At 34.0% G+C, this 18,398-nt stretch overlaps 1 protein-coding gene across 1 annotated transcript in view; it reads left to right on the forward strand.

The window, feature by feature from the left end:
• LOC128553229 (uncharacterized protein CXorf38 homolog) overlaps window positions 1–17,662 on the forward strand; it is a gene marked incomplete at its 3' end in the record, with an annotated part of 34,539 nt that extends 16,877 nt beyond the window's left edge. The window contains exon 3 of the mRNA XM_053534354.1: window positions 17,504–17,662. Coding sequence (XP_053390329.1) covers window positions 17,504–17,662 — 159 coding nt within the window. The remainder of the gene's footprint in view (window positions 1–17,503) is intronic.
• Window positions 17,663–18,398: the final 736 nt, after the last annotated feature.

The raw sequence follows: 18,398 nt of genomic DNA on the forward strand, positions 1-18,398 counted from the left end.
TTTTTTTTAAAAATAACCCAGAAGGCGTAGAGCTTAGATATTTGATATGTAGCATTGCCTAGTGGACCTCTACAAAATTTGTTCAAATCATGACCCAGCCCCAGGGGTCTCTTGATTTTACATAGGAAAATCTTCAAAAAATTTCTAAAAATAAACCAGAAGGCCTAGAGCTTAGATATTTGACATGTAGCATTGCCTAGTGGACCTCTACAAAATTTATTCAAATCATGACCCCCGGGGTCAAAATTGACCCCGCCCCAGGGGCCACTTGATTTTACATAGGAAAATCTTCAAAAATTTTCTAAAAAAAAAACCAGAAGGCCTAGAGCTTACATATTTGACAAGTAGCATTGCCTAGTGGACCTCTACAAAATTTGTTCAAATCATGACCCCTGGGGTCAAAATTGACCCCGCCCCAGGGGTCACTTGATTTTACATAGGAAAATCTTCAAAAACTTTCTAAAAATAAACCAGAAGGCCTAGATCTTAGATATTTGATATGTAACATTGCCTAGTAGACTTCTACAAACTTTGTCCAAATCATGACCCCGGGGTAAAATTGGCCCCGCCCCAGGGGTTACTTGATTGTACATCGGAAAATCTTCCAAAAAAATTCTAAAAATCATCAGTTTGACATTTGAAACATGTCCCTTACAGAAGCAAGCCTCTGTGGCGTACATGCTGCGTACTTGCTGTGTATATGCCGCGAACACAGTAGTACGCCAGAGGAGTACATTTTACATACACTGCATGCCGCGTACATACCGCGTACTATTTCGAAGAGTACACAGCATGTATGCAGGAGGTCACTAGTACACTTCAAGTACGCAGCACAGACTCTGAAAATTTAAGGAGTACACTGCATGTACGCAAGAGGGACTTGTACAAGAAGATAGTACACTGCATGTACACCGCAGATACTTTGAAATTTGTGCAGTACACTTCATATACACGGGAAAGACTTGTACAATTTCTTTTGGCATTTATACTTAGTTTTTTTTATAAGTTAAAGTCTGAAGTAAACTTCATATACGCGGGAGGGTCATGTTCATTTTCTTTTGGTGTTTATACTTTGAATTTTTTTAGGTAAAAGTCTGAAGTACACTTCATGCACGAAGGATTTGTACATTTTTTTTTGGAAGCAAGAACTTGATTTCCGAGTAACTTTTATCTTAATAGCATAGAATAGTTCAGATTATTCTGAACAATGAAAATTTGCCAAACTATTTGCAATGTTCATTTGTGAAGCTTACATCGTGCAGTGTAAAAATATATTCTTTTTCATTTTGAATTAATCCTGGACCTTTCTAACTTGCAAAATTAAAAAGCCTTATTTGAACTTCGTTGCATTACATTTTGTAATACATGAAATAATTATCAAGATAATGCCTCAAAATCGCCCGAATGAGAAGAATTAATAGCTCTCATCACTGTTATTTGAATACTCTTAAGCAAAACACAATTCTATCATGTTTTATAAAGGTTTTAATGCTCATAATGTTAACTCATTAAAGCCTCGCCAAATTAAAAAGTTGTTCATCGGATTTGCCGCTCGTATATTTTCAGAATGTTTTTGGCTAATTGCGCTCGCCCCATTGGAAAAAATCAATCCAAAATTTTTTGGTGCGCTACTTTTTACTGACTTAAAAGTATATAAATGCTGTTCTCAGATGGATTTTAATCAAAATAAATACATGCTACGTACACATCGTCTATGATAAATCATAACACTTATATTTAGTTGCATTAAAGTTGTTTACCCTTGATGCAGTTACGCCATTTTCTTCGAATGTTTACCAAATTACATGCTACAAAAAATCGATTTATTTCATTGAAAAGTGGATGAAGAAAAGCATACTAATTTATTTGATAACATCAATCTACATTATTTTGGTAAGGGTAAATACTTATTGATGCATGTCACTTATCGGTTTTCTGTTTTTTCTGTCCAAATGATCAGCATTTGCGTACAGTGCTTTAGGGTATAGCGGATTTTAGGGTATAGAGGATAGATTGATAAATTTTATCTTTAGACTTGAATTATTGTATAAATTTTCATATCATTCTTTTACTGGCATGTAAACAGACATTCTGACATATATTTTAAATATTTGCTTGTTGTGTTATTTTTCATATGTCATCAAATGTAAAATAAAGCTATCCCCTATAGACTAAATCAGTGCATATGTAAAAAACGTCAGTGAATGAAAAGTATTTGATAGAAATTTAAAAAGCTGAATGTTTTTGAAAAGAGAATACATTATTATTCTGATTTAAAGTAAAGAAATCTTGGAAAGTTTGTTAAGATGTGGATTTTAAACTAAAAATGGAAAAAATGACCAAAGCTATCCTGTACACCCTAAATATCTGAGAACATAACATTTTTTTATTCAACTTCTTTGCTTAAAATCGTAGCAGTTGTTTATTTCATCTTTCAGAGAATCTTTCAAGTGTCTTGAAAATGATTTTTTGTTTGTTTGTTTTCTCAAGAAAGAACAGATAAAATAAATAAGTAAATTAATTTTCTGATTTATTATGTCTTTTTAAAATAAGCTGATTTTCTAAATGTTTTAATGCTCTGAAATAAAATATTTTATATTGTTGCCATTTCCTGAAATGTACTTTGTGCGATATATTTCATTTAGTTTATGTAAAATGCTATAATTAAGTATGAAAGTCATTTAAATAAAGTTGAAAACTTATTCTATATGTAATCTTATTGCAGTCATTTTCTTTCTTTATTTTTTCTTTATTTATTTATTTATTTTTTGAAGAAATGTCCTTCCAGCCAAAAATTAGTTGGGTGAATTGATTTTAAAATTTCAAATGAACTATATGCTCGGGCATGTGTATTGATTAAGGTTTTTTTTCTATGTAGGAGCTCTATAATCACTTTGTCAGTTAACACTCAAATAACAATAATGTACATCTTCCAAATATCATAAGACCCCGAAGGCATACATCAAACGGATAAGACAGGAAATTACCATAAGGCCCCGAAGGGGTACATGAGAGGGATGAAACAAACAGGAAATCAATCTATTAATTATAGTGATAGTCATTAGGAACTGGTCAAAACTGATTATCATTAATATACCATATATTGATTGGTTTCCATAGTGATTTATGACTTATGACTTGAATGAATGCTTTAATTTTGTGGTATGTGGAAGCAGTCAATTGTGACAGTGTAACAATTAACAAACAATATGGATATTGAAAACTACAAGATATGACTAAAATTATTCTAGACAAGGCGTGCAAATTATCGTTCACAGTTTTAAATAATTGACAATTTAATACAAAACAGACATCAGCATTTTCGGTATTTTCGTTAACCGAAGTTATCAGTTTATTGATACGTCCTGGCTTTTCGTAGAAAAGAAACTAGCATGTAGTTATTATATGTATCATTTTATCTCCGCGTGTAACACAGTAGCTCTAGATGTCATATTACATTTAAAACAATTGTAACAAATAAAAAACCTTTGTGTTATAAATGCAGTTAAAGATCTTCTATTGTGATCCTGATACGCTTCGAGGGAGAAAAAAATCCCTTCTCCAGTATTTACGCATAATGTACTAAGCTTTAAATTATGACACCTCTCATTAAATCTCATACGAATCAGAATTTAGGCAAGAGGTGTTGATTTAATTAAATTTGGCGTGACTGAATCACTTTTGACACCACAGTATAAGCTATCTTGCTTTCAGAACTGTTTTAATGGTAGGCTACAAAAAAGAACGAGAAAAGTGAAACGAATGGAGAAACGTAATTAGATGAGCTAGATTTTCTGTTTTATTTATTTGTAAAGACCTCCGATTTTTTAAATTATAATTTTCATCCAGTCCGTCACAAATATGAGACCTTGCAGCTTACACGGATTAATGATGAATATCACGTCTGAAACCTAAAAAAGAAAGATTTCTTTCACGGGAGTGATTTCTCGAACATCATGCTACATTATAAATTCACCGACTTATTAATATTGCCCAAAATTGTACTTTAAACAAAGAAAAACAACCAGCGCTAGTGAAACATTCAACGCTTTTCAATTACAATTTAGCGTTTGCTGTCACCTCCGCTTGTTGCTACGCAACGCGATACGCTGAAGTGCCCGGATATCCGACCTGATCAATGTAAACAACGGCATGGAGAGAAAAAACACATGAATTTCTATTAAAAGCTGAATGTTTTAAAAAGAATAGATGTTTTCTGTCTGATACACTGAAAAAAACTACTATTTTCATTTCTTTGAATTGGAATGCAGAAAAAATTAGTTAGCTATCCGCTATACCCTAAACAGGAAGGTCTAATACGGGGAGTAGAAACTCCGTATAAATCAATACATTTATCTGTACTATGCTGTCGTCCATACCTGTAAATATCGACCAGTCGTTAGCGATCGATATTTTGTTTTCGCCACTATCGATTAGCGCGTAATTAGCATATTACCTCATGTTAATCATGGAGCTATAACACTTATTGTTCAAAGGGTTTACCAGTCACATGTTAAGTGGCGATAATTAGATGATCAGAGATTGATCTAAAGGGATTCTGAAGCAAAAACAGCATGCGACTGCATGTGGTGATATGCTTAATTATTATGAATTAACTCGAGCTCACTTCCCTGAAGAAATATTTTACCACGTAACTTCAAACCTTCATCAAAGGGCCGATTTTTGTTGGATTTGAATAAAAAAAAATGGAAAATAACAGAAAGCTGACACTTTGCTTAATCTTGTAGAGCCATAATTATAATTATTGTTTATAATGTCAGATTTCTACATACAGAAACAAACATTCTTCTTGAACGTAGGGAATGTTTCAAACGAAATTGTTGTTTAAACTTCAAAAATTAGTTTAATAAATTTAATCTTAAAACTGATGTGTGAAAAATACAATTTATTTAAATTAAAATAACAATATTTTTTTTTTTTAAAAAGGCCGACAACGAAGTTACATTTAGTATTCCGAACTTTTAGATAAAACTGCAGAAAATCATCTAGGTTTAACACGCATTTAAATGGTGAAGAACAGAGCAATATTATCATAAACAAATATTTTCAGGCAACAGTTTACAGTTTTGACTTGCTATTTTCATTAAAATATGTCCTAATTTTTTTATTCTAAATACTCTGAATCAACAAAGCAAATATCATGTAAAAAAACGACATCTTTCTCTTTGGGTAAGACAAGTCTAGATTTAGCCATTTTCACAGGGCGAAAAGTAACATTAATGTAGATATTTTCCATTTAAAAACAGTTGCAGGCAATAATTTCATGGCAGAACTTTTGTTTTCAACAAAAAATTCAACAAATGCTTTCCCAGATTTTCACTGAAAGGACGAGTTAAACTGTAAGGCGTAAGTGTTTGAGTAATAGCAGAATAACCTACGGCATACGCTTCGATTGGACGACAGCATCAGATAAGATAAATGCCTGTTTCCAGTCCCCGTATCAGTTGTTCCAGCCTAAAGCACTGTACGAAAGTTGGTGGGGTAAGGAATACACGCGTAAACAGTTTCGGGCGAGATTTAGCGATAACAGTGCTCGGAAGTGCGAGTAAAAATCAATAGCCGCCATTGTTGTACACCGTTGATAAAAATCAGCTGATCTATTATTCGTGTAATAACACTTATTAACTGTCAAATTGACAAATAATGGATGATTTGTGTGACATGACACTTGACAAGTTCAAACTGTGGACGGTAAATGCACTTAAAGTGTTTCTTTCACGGAGAAATAAGTCTGTAAATGGAAACTTTGAGTAACTTGCAGCCAGGTATTTTCATTGTATTTTGTCTCGGAAAAAAACTGCTTTAGCTAGCGTATTTTATTGCATTTTAGAATGATAAAGAATGGTAATCATAATCACTGAATATAGTTAAAAGTTTTAAGTTTAATTTCGTGTAAACTTCATTACTTTTTGAAATGATGAATGACTGTTTGCTGTCATTATTTAGGTCAGTAGTACTCAGTACTATCACTTCTTTGCTACTTTCGCAAAACTTCCACCGCGTGATGCACCTGTCAATATTTTGCCCGCCCAGGGGGGCGGCGGGCCGACCCGGGGGAATTTGACATTTCAAAAATTTTGTTGTCTAAATCCCCACCCTAGGGACAACCTTTTTTGTCTAAATCCCACCCTAGAGCCTGGTTGGTACATCAAATGTTTGTCAAATTCCCGCCTGTCGGGAATGGTCTTCTGTCTAAAGTCCCGTGTATGCCCGCCGCTCCCCCTGGCGGGCAAAATATTGACAGGTGCATGACCAACACAGTAGATGTTTTATCTATAACTCTAACCAAGACAATGTATCAGTCAATGTTATGGTCAGTACTTTCATAGGTTAGCTACATTATAATTTTTTTCGTTGTTCAAAAATTTTACTGCGCAGCCAACACAGTAGGTACTCTCCTAGTAAATTTTTATAATGATGAAGAGTGACATTTTGCTGTCATTATTTAAGTCAGTAGTATTCAGTACTATCACTTTTTTGCTACTTCTGCAAAAAAAAATTACTGTGTGACCAACACAGTACAAGAGGTATTTTGCTTGTAAATATTGAGTGATATTCTAGTTATTTATTTTAGTTAATGGGAATCATTGTATTAAAGCTCATCAAGAAGTGAACAAGTCAAAGAAATCTTTATATTTTGTATTGTAGGATAAAAAACATGTTTATATAATTATAACATGCACATGCTGATTTCAAGATCTATTATCAATTTATATGTGAAATAAAAAGATATATGCACTGACATTTCTAGACCTTTGTTTCTTCTCCCAGATTTAAAAATTATACTTTTAAATACCACTTCATACAAAGGACTTACTAATTAAACCTGCTTTTATGATGAGAAAATACAGCATTTATAAAGTTCTACCAAAGGTTTTAGCACTCGGATGTCAATTTCGACAGTCACACATTTAAAATTTACACTTTGTAAATTGGTTCCTTAAAATTACACAATGCACTACATACGCTTGCTATTTCATCGATGTGTCCTATTAAAGTGAGCGGAATTTCATTTGCTAAAATTCTGAATGTTTTTAATCGTCTTATCACTTGTTCAACTAATATCCGATGGTTAGCGTTTTTTTTTGTTTTCCGAACACATGCACTTGTCATTTGAGACTGTCCTCTCTTCCCTGGCGGGATATACAAAGTCAGATGCCGCTCTTGACATTTGTTACTGATGTTGAAACCTTTATCAGCCATAATCATACTATAAGATGGCACCTTGTCTAAAAAGCCACAGTCTAGTGTCAATGCCTTGTCTGATATTCTTCCCGTGTAGGCAGAAGAAACAAAAATAATTGAGCTATTCGGAGAACATGCTACTAAAATTTTAACGGTATTATGATGTTTATAATCACTCCAGGTAGCGCTTTGAAGAAATAAATCCTTTGGTGTTTCAATGAAAAGTTCAGTACAGTCTATTATTGAATGCAAGTCTGGTAATGATCTGAATCTTTCAGGCTTCGATCCGATTAAGGCTTACTGATCTGGTAAATACACCATTGGTTTCAACACGATACTGCAGGCACGTAACCAGGCTTAGAAAATACGTGAACACAGCGTTTCAGATATATCGAATCTTTTTGCTAAGTCTTTACCTAAAAGTCCAAGCCGGAGTTTCATAAGCATCATTAAAAATTCACTTTTCGATGTTATTTTCCTGTTCCGTCCAAACCGTAATGGTTTTTTCTTGAAGATTCTTATATTTTTACAAATGGATGCAGCACCTGTCCACCGTCTATTCACATAAGGTGATACAAACGAATGTAACTTATCAAACATATTTTTGTTAGGAAGTCCAGTGTAAAATGTTACATCTTCATCAGTTTTTAGAATTTTTTCAGTGTACACAGTCCTTTTGAGGCGGTGTATTTCACTTTTCAGAGTTGTGATTTCTGAATTTAGAGTGGCTTAGTATTTTCTTTTTGTATTGAGAGAGAGTCAAACACAAACTTACAAACAAGGATAGAAGTGTTATTATCCATGGAACAGACATGTCATTGGCAAGGCATTCAATTTCAGGATCTTCTATTTCACTATAACATTGATCATTCGGTTTTTCTTGGTCAGTATTTGGATTTAGAACCATGATTACTTTCGGTCTCTTTGGATAGGGTTCATGAAAGTGACTCATTCTTTTCACTCGTTTTTCAGCTTCATCATAGCCCAATTTCAATGTCGGAAGTGGATTCTCACAAGTTGGTTCCCCATCTTTAAAATGTTCGCTGCAAACTCTACTGTCTTTCGATGGTGACCACAGCTTTTTACCAGCTTGCCTGCCTATCAACTGCTTCCATTGCTCTCTTCTCTCTGGATTTTTTTTTTGTTGGGAAGGTATATAATCTAAAAAAAATAAAAAAAAAATAGAAAGCTAAAATGATGGTGCAATCTGTCATATATTTAACATTTTTCTTAGTTCTGTTGAGGTCTTTGCAGTATCACATAACTCCTGAGACCATTCAAGACTGTAACTGCAAGTTGCATACATAATCTTTTTTTTTCTTAGAAATAAATGTCTTTATTCATCATTTTATGCAAAAACACGCTTAAATATATGAGACATAGAACAAAATCAACTATTCTTTCTATGTCATTAACGTAATATCGGATAATGCACCAAAAACAATCCACAGCGTACATTGTTTTCGTGTACCCCTCCCACTTTCACGTGGAATTTTCATCAATAACTACGGAAAGATTTACTATATAATTACCTAAACGGTGGGTCGCATCGACATTCTGTATCCTTGTGTAAACACCCACAACTATCACATAACTGTTTTTTCCATTTATTCAGCCAATAAGCACCATTAGAACATTTCTTTACAGCACATGTGAGGGGTGCAGGTCAAAACGTACCCAAACCAAAATGTACCCACATGGTAAAGTCAAAATGTACCCAAAAAAGTCAAAATGTACCCACTTGGCTAAGTCAAAATGTACCCAAAAAAGTCAAAATGTACCCAATTACTTTGGCATTTAGTAATTAAAATACCCATAAATTCAGCTATGTATTATATGTAATATTTTAAATATATGTAAGCTGTAGATTGAATGTTAGAGAAGTAGATCTAATAAAACTAGATTAGCACAATAATTGATTATGTTTCGCACCTACAGCACAGTTGTTTCACACCTGTTGTGAAATTTTTTAAATGATCATTTTTATATGGGTACATTTTGACTTCTGTCACATTTCTGGGTACAAGATACAAGATACAAGATACAAGAATCTTTATTTTGAGTCGGATGTTTTAACAATATAACATTAGCATTAGTAATAAGCTATTTGCCGACTATTTAACAAAGACATAAGAAGCAAATAAATATAACAAACAGCCTGTAACTAAAAGATTAAGTTATGATTATAAAATACATATACATATTTAAAACATTACATATGGTTTTAAAAAACAAACAATGACAAGCAAAGTAAGGGTCCAAAGTAAGATAATATACTATTAAAATTAATCATTTTCGACACTATTTCCATATACATATCTACACGTACACCCATACACATACATACGCATGCACATATATACATTACATAACATACATATACATATTTACGAGCATACATACATGTATGCACTTGCCCACACATATAATAAGTATACACATATAATCTAAAAGCACATGAAATATAGCACATTTAAGCACATTTAAAGCACATTTAAAATTTTAAAATCTGTGGGAGAGCTGCTGATCCTGACCAATGGCCTAAAAACTGCTATAAAACTACATGTAAATAAGAAACTGAAATTGCAAAACCAGCACAAAAGTGCGACAGGGAAGAAAAATAGTCTTAAGAAATCAAATATCCCCTCAAATTAGATTTGTGAAGAACTGATCAGCAACTATCTCACAGAGAGTCAAGATACAGTATAGTCCAGCGGCATGCAAACTAGCTGACAAAAGCTGGAGCTAAAGACTGAATCATTGTAAAAACAAGGTTAAAAATACATAGTCTATTGGCATGCTGACTAGCTAACCAAAACTGGAACTGAAAATTGAAAAGATATAAAAATAAATAGCAACAAGAGGACTAAAAAGCAAGCAAAAAAGGAAGCATGCAATAGGGCATCAAGATGAAATGTAACTGAGGATGGGAAATACAGGGGTAAATAACTAGTGGCACATTGAACATTTGCAGCTTGGTCCGACCCATGTCCGGATCAGCCTAACAAACTCCTTGTAGTTATCTACTTGGCGTATGTTGTTTGGCAGACTGTTCCAGACCTGGGTCGCCTCAAACCGGAAAGATCTCTTACCGTAGGTAGTTGTTCTTACGTTTGGGATTTCAACTGTGTTGCTGTACCTACAAGAGTATTTAGAGTTTTTGAAAGTGACTAAATCATGTAGATATGGTGGTGAGAGGTTGTACAAACATTTAAAAGTTTCAATGGCTAAAGTTCTTAATCTGCCAAGGTGTAGTGTTGGCATATTCACTCTATTGAGGAGTTCCCTGTATGATGAGTCAAAATCATTATAGACGATCCTCAAGGCTCTATGCTGTAATTTTTCTAATTTATCTGTATTTGTTTTACTGCAGAAGTGCCAGATAACTGGACAATAGTTGAAAGTAGATCTTACAAAGGATTTGTATATAAGTAATTTGCATTCAAAGTTTAAGAATTTGCTTAGTCTTAGTATAACATTTAATTGGTTTGCGGCTTTTTGACACATTTTTTTTATCTGCTGATCAAAATTTAGGCTATAATCTAAATCAATACCTAGAAGTTTTACAGATTCTTCACATGTAATGTTGTTGCTTTCAATGGTAATAGTTGATAGTTTAGAATTTGTGTTTTTACCTATAGCTATGGCTTGAAATTTCTCTGGATTTGCTTGCATTTGGTTAAATTCAAACCATTTTATTAATTGTTCACTGTCTTGTTCTAAAGTAGTTTTTAAAATTTCTAGGTTCGGATGGTTGAAAGAAAGGGTATTGTCATCGGCGTAATTATAAAGATTTGATTTTTCCACAAAATAAAATATATCGTTTATAAAAATGTTGAAGATTAGCGGTCCGAGTATCGAACCTTGGGGAACACCTTTAATGGTCTCGAGCCAAGAACTGTGGGTTGGGCCAATTTTTACTCTTTGTTTTCTGTTTTTAAGATAGCTATTTATTAGGCTGCATGCATCTTTTGATAAGCCATATGCTTCCAGTTTTGCTATGGGTACATTTTGACTTTCAGTAGTGGGTACATTTTGACTTTCAGTAGTGGGTACATTTTGACTTTTTGTGGGTACATTTTGACTTTTTATTTTTGGGTACATTTTGGTTTGGGTACGTTTTGACCATAATCCCATGTGAGAGCCATTATCGTTGTTGTTTACTCGCTAAACAGGAACGACAAATCTTCCTGGCTTATCGATCGGCGCATGCGCAATGCGAAACTGTCAATGCATCAGAAGTTTTGAAAGTACAGAGCTATTATTGGCCATTATATAAAACTTAATTAAAAATATTCTATGTTAATAAGGAGCATAACTCTGTCTAGATTCAGACTTAAGAGCATTGTTTCTCCTGGTGTAGACTTTGACAGTAAATAACTTCTAAGTTTCAGATCAGAAGCTTTAATAGATCTAGTAACACTCACATAGATATTTGATGTATCAAAAACTTCGTAAAGACAGCTAAGAATGCTACATTTTCATAGCAGTAAATATTCAAGTCACATATGTATGTGATAAGTATGGTGTAAGGTTATGCATTGTTGTTTAGGCCATACCGAATTGATTTGTTGTTCGTCGGAACTACCGCATCAACGATTTCATTCCCGAGAAAAAGAAAAAAAAATTCACCCGCCCGCACGTACATAAAAATCTCCGAAATTTTTTTTTCTGCTTACGCGGTCCGGAATGATAACGGCAAAACAGGTTTTATCGCTGTTTTAATGCGTCAAAGTGATATTGATCGGAAATTTTAGATCTGGAGTGTCTGTGCTAGTGCCACACATGGCCTTCGATGTGCCGGTAGGTGATGAAGTAGGCACGTTCTACGGTTGTTCAATACAGTGAAAAGAACAAGCCCGACTTGTAAGACGTGCACGGGGATTCAATTAAAAATATTTGTATTAAACATAGAAATATTGTTCAGATAAAGTTTTCAAACCATTTATTATCAGTTGTTTAGTTCATTATTTTAGATCTCGAGCCAGAGCCAGTGCTTTCTTAAAAAAAAAGATGTTTGTTCACAGATCCTGACTGATCCATCACATTAATTGTCTGGGGCCCAAATCGTTTTGTACGAAACTTCTTTAGTACTGCAGTCAGATATTCTATCAAAATGCATATATTCAATTTAAAAAATGTTTAGCTTTTCAAATAAGTAGTGTAGATATAAAAATTAATTTCTGTCGTATTGTAACCCCAATTTTCCCTGTTAGTATATTAATTTGCTGTGAATTGATTGAAAGAAAGAATCTGAAAAAACAGACCTTCCCAACTCAAAATTTTTTGGTCAGTCAAAGCACAACAAATAACACTTTTAAGAGTGGCCATATTGGGATCATTTTTTTGTCCATCTGTTATCATTTTTGACTGAAATGAACCTCTACCACAAAAACTTAAGCAGGCCTGATCTGTTAATTAAGAAATTATTCCAATGGGATTCGAGCAATGTCGGAGCATTTAACTGTGTGCCCAACTCCGTTTGATCTCATTGGTCAAGTGACTTATTACTTGCCCTTCACCTCTACCGTTTGGAGTTTCACTAGGGGCACAAAGTTGCTCATGTGTCGAAGCCCAGGGTTTTTTCTTTCTGTTTTGGGAACATAGCCTATACCCCCAATATTGGGAATTTTGACGTGTAAATGTTCCATATTGGGAAATATTCAGTCCCCATAGGATATATTAAGGATGTGTTTAAGCACTTTCTCATACACCTGTTTCACATTGTACAACCTCTTTAACATACTGCCATTACAAAATTGTCCATAATTTGGTCAGTGTTTATGCAATTTTGATGAATTTTTTTTCAAATGTAGATTTGGAATTTTTGCACTCATTTTGGGAAAAATACACACTTTTTGGCATTGGGAATATAGCCGAATAACGGCTATAAAGACGGCCGAAAAAAAAACCCTGAAGCCATCTAACTGGGTTTCAGAAGATATGTTAATTATTCCACTTGGGTGCCCATTTTGTGTTAAATATTCCTCATCCTCTGCAGTTAAATGGGCACACCTTCAGATTAATGTAGAACAATCAAAATTAAAAATAAGACACTCATCCCTTAGTAATTATAAATACAAAATAAAAACAAAGTGATTCCGTGAGTTTTAGCAAGAATTTATTTGCAAAACCATTCATGTAGTCTTTAAAACATATAGAAAAGATATCTACTGTGTTAGTCACACTGTAAATGTTTAAGTTCTGTGTTATTCTTAAAGAAATGTTAACTTTATGTATAATTATAACTGCAAGAAAAAAAAAATACCCACTTGCTCCATGTAAAAGCTACCTGCCTCTGAAAAAAATCAAAATTGAGAAAAAAAAAAAAAAAAAAAAAAAATTCGCTCGCTCGCTCCCATTTTTTTTGAAAATTTTCCGAAGAACTATGAATCAATTTGGTATGGCCTTATTACATATTTTCTAACAGCATTTTCAAAAGCATGCATTATTTGATTACAGTTTACTGTATGACAATGCTATTACTTTTTTCACGAGTTCGCTTTGTTGTGTGTCTGCAGGTTAGATTTTCTCAATCCCTGGGGACGTACTTTTTAATTTAAAGGCTAACATTCTATTTTAAGGTTTTTATTAGTCAGTCGGGAGCCAAACGAAGACAAATGTATTTCTTCACTCTTTGCTCTCTCCTGATTTTCTCAAAAACCTAAACAAATATTTAAATTATTTTTTCGCTCGCCGCCTCAATTTTTTCAGAAAAAAATCTGATGAACAACTTATCAATTTGGTGTGGCCTAATGTTAACATTTGTACATATAATCACACATTCTATTGTTTAATTTCTATAAAACAAACAAACAACAAGAAATGTCACAGTAGATGACAAATGCCCCCCGAATAAGTTATTGAGTGGAACAGGAATTTTTGTCAAATTCTGAATTTTGTTTGATCTAGAAAAGGCTGCACATGCACAGTAAAACCTGTACACAGCAGTTTCGCCACAAGAGTACACAGCATGTACGCCACAGGAGTACACAGCATGTACGCCGCAGGAGTACACAGCATGTACGCCGCAGGGGTAGTACACCGCAGGCTCATTTGCATGTGAAAAGTGTATGTGCCGCGTACATGCTGCGAACTATTTCTCCGCCTACTAGATTCCTCCAGCGTACATCCTGTGTACTATGTAGTCCACAGCATGTACGCAGCAAGTAGTACGCGGCAGAGCTCATTTGCATGTCAGAAGTGTACTACAAACGTACTATCTGTGTATGTGCGGTGTATATCCTGCGTACTATTTAAAGCCCTTGATTTCAGTACACATCATGTACGCGTCAAATACGCTGTAATTATGTACACAGCAAGAGTACGCGGCAGGCCATTTTCTTCTGTATGGGGTAGCTCATATTACTCAGGTGAGCGATCCAGGGTCATCTTGACCCTCTTGTTTATAAATACCAAGCAAAATATACATGAAGACAGCACAATAAGGTTTATTCTTTTTACAGATTTTATTATAATTTTTATACTTATTTGATATCATAGTCATATTTGTAATACTATATCCTTACAATAATGGATACAAATGAAAAATACCCGTAGTGAAGAATATTTTTTAAATTTTGAAAAAAAAACGTTTCATAGAATTTTTTCCTGTTTTTCTTGTGTATAAGTAATTGTATTGTGAGCATAAAAATGTATGGGTCACCAGCCTAATTTTTATGTTAAGACCACTTGAATACAACACCTGTTCGGACGAAAAATGGCGCGAACCTGACCAAACTGATTACATGTATATCTGCTAGAAGTTAAAAAAAAGTTTTAAAAATTCTTAATTCTTTCTGTAACTGAATACTAAATAATCTGAAAGGTGATATTGTCTTATAATCAGTACTTAGTCAATTGTCTTACATTATGTGAACAACACTGTCTTTGTACTAAAATGCGATGTGAAAATACACACAAAAATGGCAAGATACCTGTCAGGCATGATACTTGCCACAATAATACAGTATCAACATTTGATTACTGCAAAAACTTATCAAAAATGTTATTTCATTCAAGATTTTTCATATTTAAGATCATCTGTCACATGTTTCAACAAATGTTGGCTTCACTTCAGTTTTCCATAGAAAATGTCGGCTGCGCAGAAAGATGCACTTAAAAAACTTTTATATTAAGATATTTACTTCAAATGCAGATAATCCTCATCAAATATATTCAGCTTCACTAAATATATAAATAAATTGTCTATATTGAGCTGCATTTATAATCAATTGTCATGCAGTGACAGTGTGAGCTTTTGTGATCGCACAGCGTCCGTCGTCCGTGCGTAAACTTTTGCTTGTGACCTCTCTAGAGGTCACATTTTTCATGGGATCTTTATGAAAGTTGGACAGAATGTTCATCTTGATGATATCTAGGTCAAGTTCGAAACTGGGTCACGTACAGTCAAAAACTAGGTCAGTAGGTCTAAAAAAAGAAAAACCTTGTGACCTCTCGAGGCCATATTTTTCAAAAGATCTTCATGAAAATTGGTCAGAATGTTTACCTTGATGATATCTAGGTCAAGTTCGAAACTGGGTCACGTGCCATTAAAAACTAGGTCAGTAGGTCAAATAATAGAAAAACCTTGTGACCTCTCTAGAGGCCATATTTTTCATGGGATCTGTATGAAAGTTGGTCTGAATGTTCATCTTGATGATATCTAAGTCAAGTTTGAAACTGGGTCAGCTGCGGTCAAAAACTAGGTCATTAGGTCTAAAAATAGAAAAACCTTGTGACCTCTCTAGAGGTCATACCTTTAAATAGATCTTCATGAAAATTGGTCAGAATGTTCACCTTGATGATATCTAGGTCAGGTTTGACACTGGGTCACGTGCCATCAATAACTAGGTCAGTAGGTCAAATAATAAAAAAACCTTGTGACCTCTGTAGAGGCCATATTTTTCATGGGATCTGTATGAAGGTTGGTCTGAATGTTCATCTTGATGATATCTAGGTCAAGTTTGAAACTGGGTCAGCTGTGGTCAAAAACTAGGTCATTAGGTCTCAAAATAGAAAAACCTTGTGACCTCTCTAGAGGCCATACTTTTGAATGGATCTTCAGGAAAATTGGTCAGAATGTTCACCTTGATGATATCTAGGTCAAGTTTGAAACTGGGTCACGTGCCGTCAATAACTAGGTCAGTAGGTCAAATAATGAAAAAACCTTGTGACCTCTCTAGAGGCCATATTTTTCATGGGATCTGTATGAAAGTTGGTCTGAATGTTCATCTTTATGATATCTAGGTCAGGTTCAAAACTGGGTCACATGAGCTCAAAAACTAGGTCACTATGTCAAATAATAGAAAAAAAACGACGTCATACTCAGTTCAAAACTGGGTCATGTTGGGACAGGTGAGCGATTCAGGACCATCATGGTCCTCTTGTTTATGATAGTACACATTTATACTGCTTTCAGCTGTACATATATACAGTGTGTACTGTTAATAACCAAATTCATAGCAGTGTTAAATACAAATAAATTTGTCTATTCTATGTTTACATAAACTACTGGTAGTATTTTTTTCATGTTTCAAATATGAAATTTGGGTCTAGTATACCTTTAAACTGTCAGATATCTTTTCCACTGTATTCCGAAGTCATTTGTTTGTGCATTATCCCTCTGTTAGTCAGTTATTCCTACGGTCCATCTTGTACTTACCCGGTCGGTAACACTGCCATCAATTGAGTCATATAACTTAGCATAAATGCTCCTCATAACAAAATGATGTGTTCCTAAATCCATGGCCTTGGTGCAAAGGTCAAATCACTCTTAGACATCAAAAATTTTGTCTTCTTTTTAATCCAGTCAATAATTTTTCCATGCATTGATTGATAATCAAATTACATGCAGCAAAAAACGCCATAAAAGGACTATACATTTATGTTCTTTATTACGACCAAGGCCACAAACTTAAAGCTCAAGTTCACACTTACAGGTAAAAAGATCAAGGTCGTTTGATTTTCCTTAGTATAACTCAACACAAATATTACCATTTCGCACTTTGTCTCAAATCCCAAAGGAAACTATAAAGATATTTTAAAGATTTACATCAATTTCCTTGAAGTGTGGAATGGAAAAACGAGCGTTAACGATTATTTACAACAGGCTTGTCACTTTACATATTATCGAATTTGAAAAACATTTGACTGCAGTCTTCATAAAAACAACAAAAAACACGACAGAAACATATGAAAAATGCATCCCCTTGAAATAAATATTTGCGAGTTGAATCATTTATATACAAGTTGTATTTTGTTTCTGAAACCATTCTTTTGTAATATTTGTTTACAGGGTAGAGAGGTGTGCAAAACAGTTCGACATTCCCCGCAATTAGAGATTGAAGATATAGATCTACAACAGTATTTTAGTGTCTTACAGAATCTGCTGTCAGATCCTGCATATCTGTCTGCTAATACCGATGCGCAGAATGCTAAAACGAAATTATTACAGGTAAGTGTTATTGTAAATTTTTGGGAAAATCTTTCAAAACATAATAGGCAAGGGTAGATTTCTCGGAAGCACAGCACTAAAGCTATAGGTCTCACTAGTAGTTGTATAGAAAAGACACAATCATTATGCATCTCTGTATGTGACGAGATATAATGTAGCTTGCATATTTGACTTTTTCCGTCCATTCTGTGGCAGTGGATACAAAAGAAATGTTCGAATTACACTTCAACAGTAACTAGTGTTTGTTTGATCCTCAGGAAACTTTATAGACATGTTGAGAACAGCATAAAATATTATGCCCGCTGAGAGTACGTTTGCATGCTAATATCTTTAGAATATTTTCTGGTGCATTGATATTTTAATTTGTTATGTACATACAACATGACAACAAAACTGTAAAGAATGAAAACACAAATTTTAGCAACTGATTTTTCGTGCTTACTAAATATAAAACTCTTTGTTGTGTTACTAATTAACATTTTAGTAAAATACAGATATACTTGTTTGGCAAAAAAGTTGTCTAGATCTCAAGTACTACTATAGACACAGAAACCTAACATTGTTTCATTTCTCCTCAAGTTTAGATAATAATGTATAATCAAAGTCATCACTGCACTTTACTGGCCTGTCATAGAATTTTCTAAAAGTACTTTCTCGTGTCCAGCCAGCAGTTTTCAATATTGTGTCAATAGGTATATGTCCTTCAACTGCACTACATGCAGCCACTCTTACACTA

This window comes from Mercenaria mercenaria, unplaced genomic scaffold (genome assembly GCF_021730395.1).
Source record: "Mercenaria mercenaria strain notata unplaced genomic scaffold, MADL_Memer_1 contig_3610, whole genome shotgun sequence".
Classification (NCBI taxonomy): Eukaryota; Metazoa; Mollusca; class Bivalvia; order Venerida; family Veneridae; genus Mercenaria; species Mercenaria mercenaria.